Genomic DNA, 16,939 nt, shown 5'->3' with positions numbered 1-16,939 from the left:
CTTCCATCAAGCATTCCAGAAAATTCGACGCCTCGACGAAAACAAAATTCCTTTCGTACGCGTCAATAACCACTTCCACCAAGCATTCCAGAAACACTATAAAAGGAGGTACAACGCAAACAACGCCAGTCGACCCACAACAGCAAGCGTCGACACACAGCACCAGACCAGTCGACCCACAACAGCAAGCGTCGACACACAGCACCAGACCAGTCGACCCAGAGCAGCAAGCGTCGACACACAGCAGCAGACCAGTCAACATACAGCTCCTGACCAGCCACCACTACACTACGCGGACTTGGAAGATCAACCAGCCGGACGAGCCAGCAACACACTGCCGTATCCAGAGACCTTCCGAACATAGCTGAATGCTGAGCCAGCGACACTCTACCATATCCAGAGACCGCTGAACGACATACTTTTGCCCACAAATACCATACCTTTGTACAACCATAGGCAAACAATAAAACTTTATAAAACTAGCACAACAGTGTTTCGTTAGGCCGGTATACGGTCAACACACATGTAACCCGCCTACATTGGTACTAATCCGACGTGATCTACGCAACCTTCTGATCATCCAACAGCGCTGTCAACACACATCGCTACCCCGCCTACATTGGTGACCCCATCTTTGAACCACACAACAGTGTTTCGTTAGGCCGGGATACGGTCAACACATCGTACCCCGCCTACATTGGTGACCCCATCTTAGAACTACGCAGCCTTCATAGCAGTCAACAGCGCAGTCAACACGGCAGCCCACAGTGCAGCCCTCACAACAACCAACAGCCGCCACGACAGCAGTCAACAGCGCAGTCAACATCGCAGCCCACAGCGCAGCCTACATAGCAGCCTACATCGCAGCCTTCATAGCAGTCAACAGCGCAGTCAACACGGCAGCCCACAGTGCAGCCTCCACAACAACCAACAGCCGCCACGACAGCAGCCCACAGCGCAGCCTACATAGCAGCCTACATCGCAGCCTACATAGCAGCCCACATCGCAGCCTACATAGCAGCCCACATCGCAGCCTACATAGCAGCCCACATCGCAGCCTACATAGCAGCCCACATCGCAGCCTACATAGCAGCCCACATCGCAGCCTACATAGCAGCCCACATCGCAGCCTACATAGCAGCCCACATCGCAGCCTACATAGCAGCCCACATCGCAGCCTACATAGCAGCCCACATCGCAGCCTACATAGCAGCCCACATCGCAGCCCACATAGCAGCCCACATTGCAGCCTACATAGCAGCCCACATCGCAGCCTACATAGCAGCCCACATCGCAGCCTACATAGCAGCCCACATCGCAGCCTACATAGCAACCGCAGACTTCACGCAACCGCAGCCTTCAACGCAGTCTACAACGCAACCCTCAAAGCAGACTTCAAACGCAGTCCGCTACATGTCCCCACAACTAGTGACCATGTCAAACAACTCCGCAGCTTTCGCCACAACAAAACGCAACCCGGAGACAACAACCAAATGGATCCACTACTGTTGATCCGCCAGCACCGCTCATCACACCTTCGATGATTCATCACCTCGATGAGCCCATGCAGGACGCCGCAGCCTGCACAACAGCACCGTCCAGACCGTCACAAACCTTCACTACCATTGTAACGACCGCAACAGTAACATGGTGTGAAAGTACATATGGACCAGCTACCAACACAACCCGCTGTTGAGTCAACCCACTCCAGCACAACCGGCGAAACAAATCGCCACTGAGCCAACTAGCTCCAACACAACACAGCCGCTGTCGAGACAACTAACTCCAGCACAATCAGCACAACGCCTGCACAACAACATCGTCCAGACCACCAACCTTCACTATCAACGTAGCCTAGACAGAATAAGCAACATGGTAGAAAAGAACAACTCGGACTGGTACGCAAAACGAGACCCGCTGTCGAGACAACTAACTCCAGCACAACCAACGAAGACCAGCACTCAACGCACTTCGTCAACCAACGTTCTTCACGCAAGATCCGCTGTCGAGACAACTAACTCCAGCACAACCAACGAAGACCAGCACACAACGCACTTCGTCAACCAACGTTCTTCACGCAAGACCCGCTGCCGAGACAACTAACTCCAGCACAACCAACGAAGACCAGCACTCAACGCACTTCGTCAACCAACGTTCTTCACGCAAGATCCGCTGTCGAGACAACTAACTCCAGCACAACCAACGAAGACCAGCACTCAACGCACTTCGTCAACCAACGTTCTTCACGCAAGATCCGCTGTCGAGACAACTAACTCCAGCACAACCAACGAAGACCAGCACTCAACGCACTTCGTCAACCAACGTTCTTCACGCAAGATCCGCTGTCGAGACAACTAACTCCAGCACAACCAACGAAGACCAGCACTCAACGCACTTCGTCAACCAACGTTCTTCACGCAAGATCCGCTGTCGAGACAACTAACTCCAGCACAACCAACGAAGACCAGCACTCAACGCACTTCGTCAACCAACGTTCTTCACGCAAGATCCGCTGTCGAGACAACTAACTCCAGCACAACCAACGAAGACCAGCACTCAACGCACTTCGTCAACCAACGTTCTTCACGCAAGATCCGCTGTCGAGACAACTAACTCCAGCACAACCAACGAAGACCAGCACTCAACGCACTTCGTCAACCAACGTTCTTCACGCAAGATCCGCTGTCGAGACAACTAACTCCAGCACAACCAACGAAGACCAGCACTCAACGCACTTCGTCAACCAACGTTCTTCACGCAAGATCCGCTGTCGAGACAACTAACTCCAGCACAACCAACGAAGACCAGCACTCAACGCACTTCGTCAACCAACGTTCTTCACGCAAGATCCGCTGTAGAGACAACTAACTCCAGCACAACCAACGAAGACCAGCACTCAACGCACTTCGTCAACCAACGTTCTTCACGCAAGACCCGCTGCCGAGACAACTAACTCCAGCACAACCAGCAAAACAGTCACGCGAATGACTCCACGCAGAACACAGCAGCCTGCACAACAGCACCATCCAAGCCATCACAAACCTTCACTACCAACGCAGCTCGCCCAAAATAAGCAACCTGGTAGAGAACAAGACTTGGACCGGCATGCAACACAAGACCCGCTGTCGAGACAACTTTCTCCAGCACAACCGGACAAACAACGACGCCATCGAGTCAATAGACTCCAACACATCAAGATTCCCACAAAATCACACACATCGTTAACACTCACCGGAGAGCCATGTAGGAATCTCGTCGTCGTCATCGTCATCGAAACCTTCGAGAATATTCCGCAACAACAAACTACATTCCCGAAACCCAGACGACATGCACCTGTAGTCGTTATATTAAACTCAAGCGGAACGCCCCTACCAGTCGAGTGGAACCAAACCGGTCGAAACACGCCGCCACCATTAAAATACATCGAGCGGAAAGGCGCCAAGCATTCCAGAAAATTCGACGCCTCGACGAAAACAAAATTCCTCTCGTACGCGTCAATAACCACTTCCATCAAGCATTCCAGAAAATTCGACGCCTCGACGAAAACAAAATTCCTTTCGTACGCATCAATAAACTAAATGCTCGTACGACCACTTCCATCAAGCATTCCAGAAAATTCGACGCCTCGACGAAAACAAAATTCCTTTCGTACGCGTCAATAACCACTTCCACCAAGCATTCCAGAAACACTATAAAAGGAGGTACAACGCAAACAACGCCAGTCGACCCACAACAGCAAGCGTCGACACACAGCACCAGACCAGTCGACCCACAACAGCAAGCGTCGACACACAGCACCAGACCAGTCGACCCAGAGCAGCAAGCGTCGACACACAGCAGCAGACCAGTCAACATACAGCTCCTGACCAGCCACCACTACACTACGCGGACTTGGAAGATCAACCAGCCGGACGAGCCAGCAACACACTGCCGTATCCAGAGACCTTCCGAACATAGCTGAATGCTGAGCCAGCGACACTCTACCATATCCAGAGACCGCTGAACGACATACTTTTGCCCACAAATACCATACCTTTGTACAACCATAGGCAAACAATAAAACTTTATAAAACTAGCACAACAGTGTTTCGTTAGGCCGGTATACGGTCAACACACATGTAACCCGCCTACATTGGTACTAATCCGACGTGATCTACGCAACCTTCTGATCATCCAACAGCGCTGTCAACACACATCGCTACCCCGCCTACATTGGTGACCCCATCTTTGAACCACACAACAGTGTTTCGTTAGGCCGGGATACGGTCAACACATCGTACCCCGCCTACATACTTATTAGTTATGTTAGAGTTGATAAGGTTTTGGTCAGAATACAATTTTATTTAATAGCTAAATCTTTTTTTGGACCGAACTTGTCACACATGAAGATTAAATCCATCTCATTCGTTGTTTTGTGAGAGATTGGACGTCCGCAAAAAAAAATACGACAAATAAAAACAGTTCGGATTGAACCGATTCAGTAAAATATTAATTTAAAACCTTTCTTGACAACAAACAATAAACACGAATTTTCGGAAAAATATACGTTACACAAAGTTTACGTTTCTGAGATAAAATAAAGTAAGGCGTACCAGATGTGTGACCAGTTTTTTCGTGACCAATTTTCGGGTGTGATCAGTTTTAGGGTGTGACCAGTTTTCGTGTGACGGGTGATCACGTGTGACCGATCTAGAGCGACCGGTTGTCCTGTGACCGATTCACATTTGACTAGTAATCACCGAACCCGAATTACATTGTATGAACGGATTTACGCGCGTCTTTATGCAGAGGGCGTGATACGTCGTTATTCTTCCAAGAGTCGAGTTATGTAGAAACGTGGACTAACCTTGGGATAGTTATATATGTGTATATAGTCGGGGAGGTTCCTGACTGCAAGTCGTCTGCGTAGATAACAGCTTCCTCGTCGTCTCACGGCTGAGGTTTCTCCGGAAACGGCGTGAGGAATGCAGGGGAAGTTGTGCTGGAACTCAGGGGAGGGAGTGATGCTACACTCGACCTCGCGGCGGTTCTTCAGCAAGATGGCGGTGGATCTCTGGGCCCCGTCTTCCCCTGGAGACGTGCACAGCAGAGATCTTTCTTCGACGGGAGATCGCGTGTGAGAGAGCGCGTGCGCCTATATAGCATTTCCCTGGGTGGCCACTCGAAATAAAGGGCGAGTGTTGCCCTATGGGACGATGGGAAAACGTCGCGTTACAATATCTAATACTTTATTAAAAATATTTTCACATGTGGGAACATTTTGTATATTCTACATACATATGTGGCAACATCGAATTTGAATACGTGCGATATTGTGAACTGTCAATTCATTTGACAGTTCTTCAGAGGTGCTTTGCCTTCCATTTGCTCATTCTAATAACGGTATTTTAATTTATAATTTTTATGTTATTATATGGATATTTTTTTATTTATTATATAAATTATCAAGCATGTGTGTTTTGATATAACCTATGCGTTTCCAGTATTTACTTCATTTCTTTATTATCAATTCAATTCTTATCTTTCAAGTTGAATTCACTCGATATCTAAAATTCCTATAAAAAACTTTTTTAAAGAATTTTAGATTAACAATTTTAATACATAATATTCAAAACAGATAATTTGACTTTCAATATACAAAGTCTTCAATTAGAACATAAAAGTATACAAATTGTTTTAAAATTGAATTTATCCAATTCATCGGACTTTTATTTCAGATGACCATGAATTTTAATGCCAAAAATATGCTGCATAGCAGTATATTTCATCCGACACTAAGACAACTACAACAACCCAATGTTGAACTAACGCCTAATAATTTTATGTTTCCCATATTCATTACGTTAGTATTCATACAACTTAGAAAATATTATTTTATTTACTATTATTGTATAATTTATTCATTTTAATTTCAGAGATCACGATGATGCCAAACAACCTATACAAAGCATGCCAAATGTTTATCGTTATGGATTGTCGCAACTGAAAGATGCTCTCGCACCAGTCGTAGAAAATGGTTTACGATACATTCTTTTATTTGGCGTACCCGACACACTACCAAAAGTAATAATCAATCTCGTCTCGAGTCGTCATTACTCCGACATCTATATACAGTGTCTGAGTAATGATCGAACATTGAACCTTACTATTTTACTTCCAGGATAACACTGGTTCTAATGCAGATTCAAAATTGAATCCTGTAATACGCGCACTGCCAAAGCTGCGTGAATGGTTCCCAGACTTAGTGTTAGCTTGTGATGTCTGCCTTTGCCCTTATACTCAACATGGTCACTGTGGAATTCTGGGTGAAAGTGGTGAACTTGATCATGTTAAGTCGGTGCAGCGAATTGCTGACATATCGCTTGCATATGCTCAAGCTGGTAATTCATCATAATAACTACATTTTATTGTAATTTACTGTCACAAATCTTTGTGGTGGTAGTTAAACTTCAACAAATGTTGTGTAATTCTGAAATTGTGCAATCATATAAATTTCCCAAATCTAGATAGTAGGAATTTCCATTTAAGGATGACGATTTTGTCTTCTTATGAGATAAATAATTACTTAATATTACAGAGTAAAACTTTTGTACTGTACATAGAACCTCGATTATCCATACTAAACTATGTATGTAATATCAATTAACTATGTATGTATGTATCTACATTGACATAATAGAAAAACATTTAATGTTATTTATCGTTTGATTAGTAATATTTGATTTACTAATATTCTATTTTCTAGAACTCAAACGCAGAATTTTTCACGCTTAAAAATATTTTCATTTCAGGTGCTCATATAGTTGCTCCCTCCGACATGAACGATAACCGTGTGAAAGCAATCAAACAAGTTCTCTTTGCTAATAACATTCACAATAAGATTGCTGTCCTTTCGTACTCTTGCAAATTCGCATCAGCGCTGTATGGACCATTCAGAGAAGCGGCCAAAGCTGCACCAAAGTTCGGAGATAGAAAATGTTATCAATTACCACCGGGAAGCTCCGGGCTAGCAATCCGTGCTGCAGTAAACACTACATAATCAAATGTGCTATCTACATACATATATATATATATATGTCACTTTTCCATTAAGATGTTATATTAATTACAGGATCGAGATATTGAAGAGGGAGCCGACATGCTCATGGTGAAACCTGGTCTGCCTTATTTGGATATTTTGCGACAAATCAAAGACAGACATCCAAACTATCCTTTGTTTATATATCAAGTAAATTTAAATCATGCTATTCGACAATACTGTATTATAATTGCTAAGCCATTTGCAATGTATTAATCGAACCGCCTTTTAGGTGTCCGGAGAGTATAGTATGCTGATGAAAGCTGGTGAAACGGGAGGGCTAAAAAGTATTCTCACCGAAATACTACGATCAATGAGGCGTGCAGGTTTATTATCAGTTACATTCTCGTGAAATACGATGTACTTCTGACACTTATCAATAATTTTTACGACTTTTTAGGTGCAGATTGCATCATATCGTACTTCACCCCAACTGTTTTAAGTTGGATCAAAAACGGAGAAATGGACTTATAATGATACTGTAAAAGGAAGCTTAGCTTTTAGCAATAATGGTTGTGTATATTCAGAGCGAAGGTTTCATATAAAATTGAAAATAAAATGCTCTGTTGTTGTTTTTATTAGGTAGCTTAATTGGGTTTTTGATTTATGCATTATGGTGGCATAAATTTGCTGTGGTGGCATAATTTATGCAATTTTATAGAACATTTTTTTAAATATTTAATAAAGATTTTTTTTAAATTGCGTCATACATATATTTATTTACTATACATATTAAAGATTGTGAAATATTAATTTTACAACTATGTATTAAGAATTTTTCTCATTTGAATAACTGGGAATATTAAGTAAACCAATACACATTCACAACTAATTCAATTTAGTAACATTTAAAAAAAAATGACAAATAGTTTGGTTGTCGACAGCAATTCTACATATGATAGTTGAGTAGTCTAATGATAATAATTTTTAAGATCAATTATTGTTTAAACACCTTAAATATGTGTGCTTATAAGTTTTAAAAGGAAATTTAAAGCTTACTTACAAGACAGCAATTAGTAAATTATTTACAACTTTCTATTCAACTATAACACAAAGTGACAAATTCTATGATTTCATTGATTACTCGCTGATTTTAGCAACTGTATAAAGGATATATATGTAGGTCGATACTCTGTAATACAAGAAAAGTATTTGAATAATTCATTACTTTTGATGAAAGTCCTCACAATGTTTTTAAATAAGAATGGCTGCACTTTATCTGAATAATTCCGTTGAATAATAATTTTAACACTCTTTCTCAATCTTATTGCGATAAATATCCTTTTTTATTACAAACTTCTTCTTATTTAGGTCCGGAATAGATAGATTTTGGATATCGATTCTTATTGATCGATTAGCTTTATTATAAACCTTTAATATATGAGGTTCCCATTCAAAATTTTGATGTGTTGATAATAAAATGTATCAAATAGGAGATTATAAAAAAATTGCTTTAATTGATTTTTTCAAGGTTGCTATTTATTCTAAAAGACGGAAAGCCGACGATTTTATTTACCTAGGTGCCTTGATCTCAAAATTAAGAATATGGTTATCAGATATTCGCAATAGGAATGGCGAAAAGTCAGTCTGACAAAGACATGGAAAAACTGTTGATAATAATGTGAAACGTAAAGGAGGTTTGTAAAAATAAGAGAAATGCTGATAAAGACGAAAATCTATCTGATGCAATTCCATGGACCGCAAAACTGGCAGCTTCAGACTCCATAACATGTAGAAAAAGGATTCTTTCCTACTTTGGTCGTATTGTCAGGAAAGATGGCAGAGTCTAGAGAAGCTCATCGGAACACTAGAGGGAAGGCGAGCGAGAGGACGGTGACCCATAAGACGGTCAGATCAAATTAAAAACAGAATTGTCCCTAAACGCTGCTTTCAACTTTACACAGGATCGGGATAAATGGAGGCGGATCCCAGATTATAGAAATTTCCACGACGCTCAGCAATGAGCAAACGAGAAAAAAAAGAAGATTCGTTGTATTGTCTAAACCACGTCGCAAACCAGTAAACGGAAGAAATACATCCAACTTTCCAATATCGAACAAAACGAACGGAGCAAATTGTCCAGACGATAGACCTAACAAAAAAGGGACACGTTCTCTTTTCGCCGCGCCAATGGAAAATTGGAGCGTACACGATCCGCACAGAAAATGCGAGAAGTGGCATAGCGTCGAACGTGGGCCAATCGCGAACGGCCAACTGTGCCACGTCGACCAACCAGTGACGAGAAAAGCTCACTCAATCGGCACGTGTGGACCAATCGCGAGCGAGAAAATCAAAAGGCGCGCGCAAACCGACCAATCGACAAAGGCCACGGTGACCTGCGCGCCTAAATAACCAGAGCGCACACGCTCAACGCTCAGTTTCCCTTCGAGTGTAGAACGTTAAGCACGCGTCGCTCCTTCGTCGACTGGCGCTCTCACACTGTGATCTGTGAATACGTGTGAAGGTAAGCCTCACCTATCGTTTGATGGTGCACTCGTTGCCCTTTTCGGTTCGCTGTAGCTCCTCACTCACTCGATACCGATACCGATACCGATACCGATACCGTTACATTGACACGCGTCGCCTCCATTATCGAGCTATGCCTCGGCTGACGTGTCCCGAATCCGAATCCGAATCCCTTCGATTTCCACCTCAAATACCCCTGCAAGTCGACACGTGGACGTTTGCACTCGCCATTTTCATTCAAAATTCGCCCGATTATTCCACTATTTGCTGATAAATGCCGCATGCTTCTAACGCTTCATCGTGTATGAATCGGTACATCTTTTTTTTCCATACATTTAAAAATTTCATCAAACTTTAAATCATATTGCACCTTTCTCATAACTCATAGTTCGAATTTAGTATGAATGTTCAAGATCTTTTTTTTTTTTTTTTTTTACTCGCCTAACAATGACTATATTCAAATCAAAATTAGTCATATATTTAGATAAAATGTGTGCTTTCAAACACTACAATAATGATTATGTATTCAAAATAGTGACTATTTTGACCCACATATGTGAGCTGATGTCACGCTTGTTGGTTTTTGAGGTGAAGTATGTGAATGATTTCTGATTGATCTTTGTAGTAACTGTGCTGTAAATATCCCCACAGCATGTTTTTTAAAAACTTGTGCATACACCTTATGGTGTGTAGAATTTGTCTGAACAGATGGTCTTGACTTCGTCGTAATCGATTACGTGTAACACGTGTTTGGAATCGCCGGTTTAAGGTCAAGTTTATTCGATCATTCTTACTGTAGATGTTTAATTAGTCTATTTTGTATTCAAGGTATTGCTTTTTGTAGAAAAACTTAGCAACATATGTAAATGTAACAAAAATTTCATATAAATGTGATTAGATATGTAAATTTACTGATGATTTTTTGTCAAATTCACAAAAAAATTATATACTGAGTATGTCTCGATTGGATATTTGTGTATTGATTGGATTTAATCGATTGTTTCAGATTAGAATCTATTGAAATCAAACAAAAATGAGATTAAGCTTAGCTAGCATATTCTGCCTTTTGGCAGTGGTGGTTTACGCCGACGACAAGAAGGAGAAGGAGAAGGACATCGGAACTGTTGTGGGAATCGATCTCGGTACCACTTATTCCTGGTGAGACTTGTGAAGATGTATACGGTCAAATGAGTCAAAGCATGTCCTTTTCAGTTTGATAATATGTATGTATTGCATTACAGCGTTGGTGTATACAAGAATGGACGTGTGGAAATCATCGCCAACGATCAGGGCAACCGTATCACTCCATCGTATGTGGCTTTCACCGCTGAAGGTGAACGTCTCATCGGTGATGCCGCCAAGAATCAATTGACCACCAATCCTGAAAACACCGTGTTCGACGCCAAGCGTTTGATCGGTCGGGAATGGTCCGATGCTAATGTTCAACACGACTTGAAATTCTTCCCCTTCAAGGTAATTTTTATATATTTCAATACAAAACGTTTGATTTATACTTCAAAAACAGAATCTTAGAAAGCTTAGCTTAAAACACTATTGATCAATTGAATTAATTGTTATTTTCAGGTTGTTGAAAAGAACAGTAAACCACATGTCGAGGTCGCTACCGGTCAAGGTAATAAGATCTTCGCCCCTGAAGAAATCTCCGCCATGGTCTTGGGAAAAATGAAGGAAACGGCGGAAGCATACCTCGGCAAAAAGGTCACCCACGCCGTCGTAACTGTGCCAGCTTACTTCAACGATGCTCAACGTCAAGCCACCAAAGACGCCGGAGTTATCGCTGGCCTCAATGTCATGAGAATCATCAATGAACCTACTGCTGCAGCTATCGCTTACGGTCTCGACAAGAAGGACGGAGAGAAAAATGTACTCGTATTCGATCTCGGCGGTGGTACCTTCGACGTGTCCCTCCTCACCATCGATAACGGCGTCTTTGAAGTAGTAGCAACCAACGGTGATACCCATCTTGGTGGTGAAGATTTTGATCAACGTGTAATGGACCACTTCATCAAGTTGTACAAGAAGAAGAAGGGCAAGGACATCAGAAAAGACAACCGTGCCGTTCAGAAACTCCGTCGTGAAGTTGAGAAGGCTAAGCGCGCTTTGTCAGCCAGTCATCAAGTTAGGATCGAAATTGAATCATTCTTCGAAGGCGATGACTTCTCTGAAACTCTCACTCGTGCCAAATTCGAAGAATTGAACATGGACCTGTTCAGATCTACCTTGAAGCCAGTCCAAAAGGTAATCTATTGTTCTGTTTAAGAATATTTAATAAAATAGGGATATGAAGAATGAAATATTGTATGTGTTAAAATAAAAATGTTTGATTGTAGGTTTTGGAAGACGCTGATATGAACAAAAAAGACGTAGATGAAATTGTTTTGGTTGGAGGTTCAACCCGTATCCCTAAAGTTCAACAATTGGTCAAAGAATTGTTCGGCGGAAAGGAACCATCCCGAGGCATCAATCCTGATGAAGCTGTCGCATATGGAGCTGCCGTACAAGCTGGAGTTCTCAGTGGTAAGTGTGGATTTTATCCAATTTTCAACAATCAAGCTTCAAAAAAATGACATTGTATGTTGTTTTTTTAAAAGTTGAACTTGACAATACTAATTTCTTCATATCATTTACAGGTGAACAAGACACTGACGCTATTGTATTGTTGGACGTAAATCCTTTGACTATGGGTATTGAAACTGTCGGTGGTGTGATGACTAAATTGATTCCACGTAATACTGTTATCCCCACTAAGAAATCTCAAATCTTCTCTACTGCCAGCGATAACCAACACACTGTCACCATCCAGGTAATTTTTAATACATAATGTTTATGTACAGATACAATATAACAGTGCATTTAAAAAAATAAATTTGCTCTTTAGAACGAATCATTTGCGCATTTGAATAAAAGAAATTGGTCATTAAATTAGTATATTTCTGTTAAATAACGAAATGTTACATTGAGCAATATTTTATTTAAATTTTCCAATGCTCACATTTGATATTAAAATGCTGACCTAATTAAAACAATGGATTTATTTATTTGAGGTATATTAGAAATTGTTTTTAAATTGTGCATTCGTATTTTTAAATGATGCGATGTTTTTTTAATTCACACAAATTTTATGACATGCTTACGGTAAATGCGCATTTAAATTGTCCCTACATTTTACTTACATTATTTGTCTTACTGTAAATAGGTTTATGAAGGAGAACGTCCAATGACCAAGGACAACCATCTTTTGGGAAAATTCGACTTGACCGGAATCCCACCCGCACCTCGAGGTATTCCTCAGATCGAAGTCACCTTTGAGATTGACGCCAACGGTATCCTCCAAGTGTCTGCCGAAGACAAAGGCACCGGCAATCGGGAGAAGATCGTCATCACCAACGACCAGAACAGGTTGACACCCGATGATATCGAAAGAATGATCAAGGATGCTGAAAGATTCGCCGACGATGATAAGAAATTGAAGGAACGCGTCGAAGCCAGAAACGACTTGGAAAGCTATGCATACTCACTAAAGAACCAATTGCAAGACAAGGAAAAACTCGGAGCCAAGGTAAGATAGGTTTCATTTGGGACCGTAAATTTATTCCGGAAACATAATGTCATATTATGCAGAGTGTGATCGAGAAAATGAGTTAAAACAATGCTTTTTTTCTTCATACTTGATCGCACCTCGCATACTGTCGTTGCATTGAATGATCTAACATTTGGCTGAATATTTTTGTTTTTTTGAAATCAAAACATTGTTCCCACAGCAGACTTTGACGGGGCACCCAGTTCCCGATGAAATGTGAACCTCGGTCAGATATTTTTTTGCTCTATAGAATATTTTCCATCAGGCACTTACAATTAGTGTTTTATGTCTTTCCAATGTGTTCATCCATATTTTTTAGTCCACTGCATGGTCATCATGGTTCTAAATTTTTTTCGATATCAAATTTTCCATGTCTTCAAGCAAGTCATACATGAGTCGAAAACAAAGAAAGTACATTAAAAAAAATTCGGATGTGACCAAACTATGACTTTATCTATGTATTTGAGGAATATAAGAAGGTCAAAAAACAAAATTCGATAATTAAACATACATACACGTTCACACATTCCGGTTATGAGAGCATTTTCGATATAAATTGAGCGCAAATATAGGGAAACTTACAAAAGACAAAAGTTCTACTTCCGGTTGTCAGATTTTGTTCGAAATTCTTTTATTACTTAAAATTACTATAATTATTATACACATTAAATATCAAGAAAATAAAAATAATTCAAAAGGTCAAAATAAAATATGGAAATATTGTTTATAAAAAAAATACTTATTTCCGGTTTACAAATTCTGACCAAAACCCTTATCAGCTCTAAGTTAGTACATAAATAATACAAATATAAATTTTCAGCTTGACATGTTCAGGGATGTGTAAAGAATCGTGGTCACAACATTTTTGACTTTTCTGTCGGGAAAAAATCCAATTTCAGTGATTATTTTTATTACATTGATTTTTTCGTGAAGAGCACACGAAGAGTTTAAGGAGGTTACACGACAATTGGTGCAAGTCCAAAAGGTTCGACGACAAAATGTACCCGAAATATTGTGCACTGACATTGCACAATATTGTGCACTAAATGTTCAAAAATCCTAAATTTTCCTATTTTAATGGAAAACGTAACTTTTTATTGTATTATATGTTATATATCTATCGATGTATATGGTACTTTTTATCGTATAGATGCACTAATTTTTATCAGTGCACTAATTTTCGGGTACATTTTGTTGTCGAACCTTTTGGACTTGCACCAATTGTCATGTCACAACATTTTTGACTTTTCTGTCGGGAAAAAATCCAATTTCAGTGATTATTTTTATTACATTGATTTTTTCGTGAAGAGCACACGAAGAGTTTAAGGAGGTTACACGACAATTGGTGCAAGTCCAAAAGGTTCGACGACAAAATGTACCCGAAATATTGTGCACTGACATTGCACAATATTGTGCACTAAATGTTCAAAAATCCTAAATTTTCCTATTTTAATGGAAAACGTAACTTTTTATTGTATTATATGTTATATATCTATCGATGTATATGGTACTTTTTATCGTATAGATGCACTAATTTTTATCAGTGCACTAATTTTCGGGTACATTTTGTTGTTAAACCTTTTGGACTAATTGTCGTGTAACCTTTAAGGGGAGGTGCCATATCCGGTCAACTTAAAAATTCGTATTGATAAGAATTTCAGTAACCGATACTAAGTTTCAGTTCGATAGGACTAACGGTGTTCAAAAATTCCCCAAAATACACAGACACACACATTTTTTCTAGATCATGAAAACGTGATCAGTGATTTATTCTTAGTTGGAATCAGTCAAAATCTCTGGTTTGAATTTTCATGATCACAGAACTCTATTGTTACTACGTACATAGACAAAGTAAATTTTTTTAATATTTAATATCGTGTCTTGATTAGTTTAACCTTATCTATGACACATTTATAATTCGCTTGAAACATTTGTATGAAATTTATTTAAGTATTGAGCACGTATTATATTTGAAATTTTTCACATTCAACGAAATTTTCAACGCTTGACATTATGTATTCCTTTGTATTATTACTGAAAACGTATTGTAAGTTCTCAGAGGTGTTGTGTCTAACGACGGTTGCTTTTTTAATCAGGTTACAGACGATGACAAGTCCAAGATGGAGGAAGCCATCGATGCCGCCATCAAGTGGTTGGAAGAGAATCAAGACACCGACTCCGAAGAATACAAAAAACAGAAGAAGCAATTGGAAGACGTAGTACAGCCGATCATCTCGAAGCTCTACCAAGGACAGGGACCACCACCGTCGTCGGAGCAGGAAGACGACATGAAGGACGAATTGTAAAAACATCAATCGGTGCTCATCATCTCCACCATTACTAATCCAATTGAAGAGTGCATTTAATAGTGATATATACATATATTTAAAAAAGAGAAAATTAAACATTCAATTAATATAAATATTTAAAAAAAAAAAGGTGGACGATCCAAAGACTGCAATGTGCGAAGTTTATTGAAACTTCCGACTATCGTTATATATGTATTAGCGTCAGGATTATATCGGAGAGTGTATGTTTTTCTTTTTTTTTTTTTGCACACATGCCATGCATGTCTGCCGCGCGAGTCTCGGACGTATGTTTGCTCAGTTTATATACTTAAGGATTTATTGTGATTCTTTGCATAGTTCAATCTAATCTATTTAATTAATATGCTGGCACGCTGTTGTAAACCCTCATATGTTTAAAACTGGACACATTCTGAAAAGATCATCATTGATACACTTGCGTTGAATGTACATATATTTACTTTGTGAAATTATTGATTTCGGAAGAGGAAAAAAAACAGATGATACGTAATTTATTTTATATTTATAAGTGTTTGATTGGTTTGAATGTTGGGATGTATGTATGTGTGCGTGTGAATTAATCAAAGTCGTCTTGATGCTCTCGTAGAAGAAATAGAAGAGATTTACATAGGAAAATTTAAACCATAATATATATATATATATATATTTAGATAATTTTTCAAAGTTACATAAAAGGTCTTCGAATGATTTAGTCGTCATATAAATAATGAAATTATATGCCGGTGTTATATTATTTTTGTATGCGAACATGTGAGCAACGGGTAGATGACTGAATTGTGGTGTATTTCCTCCTCCCCCCCCCCATTCTCATCTTCATTTAAGTTATCTATGTATATGAGACTGTTTTATTTTGAATTATGATCGCTGTAAGGTTTAATTTATTTACTTGTTTGCAAGTAAATAATAAAATTGTTTTTACATTTATTCTATGTTTTATTCTACTCCCAATTTCCTTGTTAAAAGACATAAATTAAAAAATTTAATATTTTTTATTCCTTGTATACACCTATTTTATTAACCGACATCTATTGTACGTAAGTACAAGTATTCCTTGACTTGCGATGGGCGTATATTCTTGAACCTTGGTCGTAAGTTGAATTTCATACAAAAAAAAAAATATTTATTTATATAATTTTAGCTTATTAATACACTTTCTATTTTTACTCAAATACATTCTTAATTACTTAACTATAAAATTTTATATATACTAAATTTCTCCTTGCACCTCGTAAGAATGCATCCACTGTCTAAGAAGACCTGACACACATGGAGGGCATTGTACATGAGCACACCCCTGTGAAAGACACCTCCAGCTGTCGTCTTTTTTATTACAAACCTCCTTTACGTTACGATTACAATTCAGGAAAAAAATTGCCTCTTATCTGATCGTTTTCATACTTTGCCATATTGCTCATTTTGGTCATCAATATAAGTAAATGGATCCTCCGCATTGATGTATAATACACT

At 39.5% G+C, this 16,939-nt stretch overlaps 3 protein-coding genes across 3 annotated transcripts; all 3 read left to right on the top strand.

The window, feature by feature from the left end:
* Positions 1-211: 211 nt before the first annotated feature.
* On the top strand, positions 212-4,071 carry LOC143910381 (uncharacterized). The gene is made up of 4 exons (XM_077428829.1): positions 212-767; positions 839-1,696; positions 2,266-3,335; positions 3,605-4,071. The coding sequence occupies exons 3-4, from the start codon at positions 2,985-2,987 to the stop codon at positions 3,959-3,961; spliced, it is 708 nt and encodes a 235-aa protein (XP_077284955.1). The 5' UTR covers positions 212-767; positions 839-1,696; positions 2,266-2,984; the 3' UTR covers positions 3,962-4,071.
* A 1,206-nt stretch (positions 4,072-5,277) lies between these two features.
* Pbgs (Porphobilinogen synthase) lies at positions 5,278-9,049 on the top strand. Its single transcript, XM_077441881.1, has 8 exons — positions 5,278-5,382; positions 5,718-5,842; positions 5,916-6,063; positions 6,161-6,380; positions 6,792-7,024; positions 7,112-7,228; positions 7,311-7,404; positions 7,479-9,049. The coding sequence occupies exons 2-8, from the start codon at positions 5,718-5,720 to the stop codon at positions 7,550-7,552; spliced, it is 1,011 nt and encodes a 336-aa protein (XP_077298007.1). The 5' UTR covers positions 5,278-5,382; the 3' UTR covers positions 7,553-9,049.
* A 280-nt stretch (positions 9,050-9,329) lies between these two features.
* Hsc70-3 (heat shock protein 70 cognate 3) lies at positions 9,330-16,395 on the top strand. The gene is made up of 8 exons (XM_077441867.1): positions 9,330-9,542; positions 10,551-10,702; positions 10,786-11,017; positions 11,129-11,803; positions 11,896-12,082; positions 12,196-12,368; positions 12,762-13,124; positions 15,242-16,395. The coding sequence occupies exons 2-8, from the start codon at positions 10,578-10,580 to the stop codon at positions 15,449-15,451; spliced, it is 1,965 nt and encodes a 654-aa protein (XP_077297993.1). The 5' UTR covers positions 9,330-9,542; positions 10,551-10,577; the 3' UTR covers positions 15,452-16,395.
* The last annotated feature ends 544 nt before the right edge of the window (positions 16,396-16,939 follow it).

Source organism: Arctopsyche grandis, chromosome 1 (genome assembly GCF_051622035.1).
Source record: "Arctopsyche grandis isolate Sample6627 chromosome 1, ASM5162203v2, whole genome shotgun sequence".
Taxonomy (NCBI): Eukaryota; Metazoa; Arthropoda; class Insecta; order Trichoptera; family Hydropsychidae; genus Arctopsyche; species Arctopsyche grandis.
The sequence above is the reverse complement of the archived record's forward strand: the minus strand, read 5'-3'. Positions and strand labels throughout refer to the sequence as shown.

Coding starts and splice junctions, on each gene's coding strand:
- Hsc70-3 (XM_077441867.1), top strand. CDS start 10,578: ATGAGATTAAGCTTAGCTAGCATATTCTGCCTTTTGGCAGTGGTGGTT. Junction 12,369..12,761: donor AACACACTGTCACCATCCAG/GTAATTTTTAAT, acceptor TACTGTAAATAG/GTTTATGAAGGAGAACGTCC. Junction 13,125..15,241: donor AGGAAAAACTCGGAGCCAAG/GTAAGATAGGTT, acceptor TTTTTTAATCAG/GTTACAGACGATGACAAGTC.
- LOC143910381 (XM_077428829.1), top strand. CDS start 2,985: ATGACTCCACGCAGAACACAGCAGCCTGCACAACAGCACCATCCAAGC. Junction 3,336..3,604: donor AACCCAGACGACATGCACCT/GTAGTCGTTATA, acceptor ACTTCCATCAAG/CATTCCAGAAAATTCGACGC.
- Pbgs (XM_077441881.1), top strand. CDS start 5,718: ATGACCATGAATTTTAATGCCAAAAATATGCTGCATAGCAGTATATTT. Junction 6,381..6,791: donor GCTTGCATATGCTCAAGCTG/GTAATTCATCAT, acceptor TTTTCATTTCAG/GTGCTCATATAGTTGCTCCC. Junction 7,229..7,310: donor ATCCTTTGTTTATATATCAA/GTAAATTTAAAT, acceptor ACCGCCTTTTAG/GTGTCCGGAGAGTATAGTAT.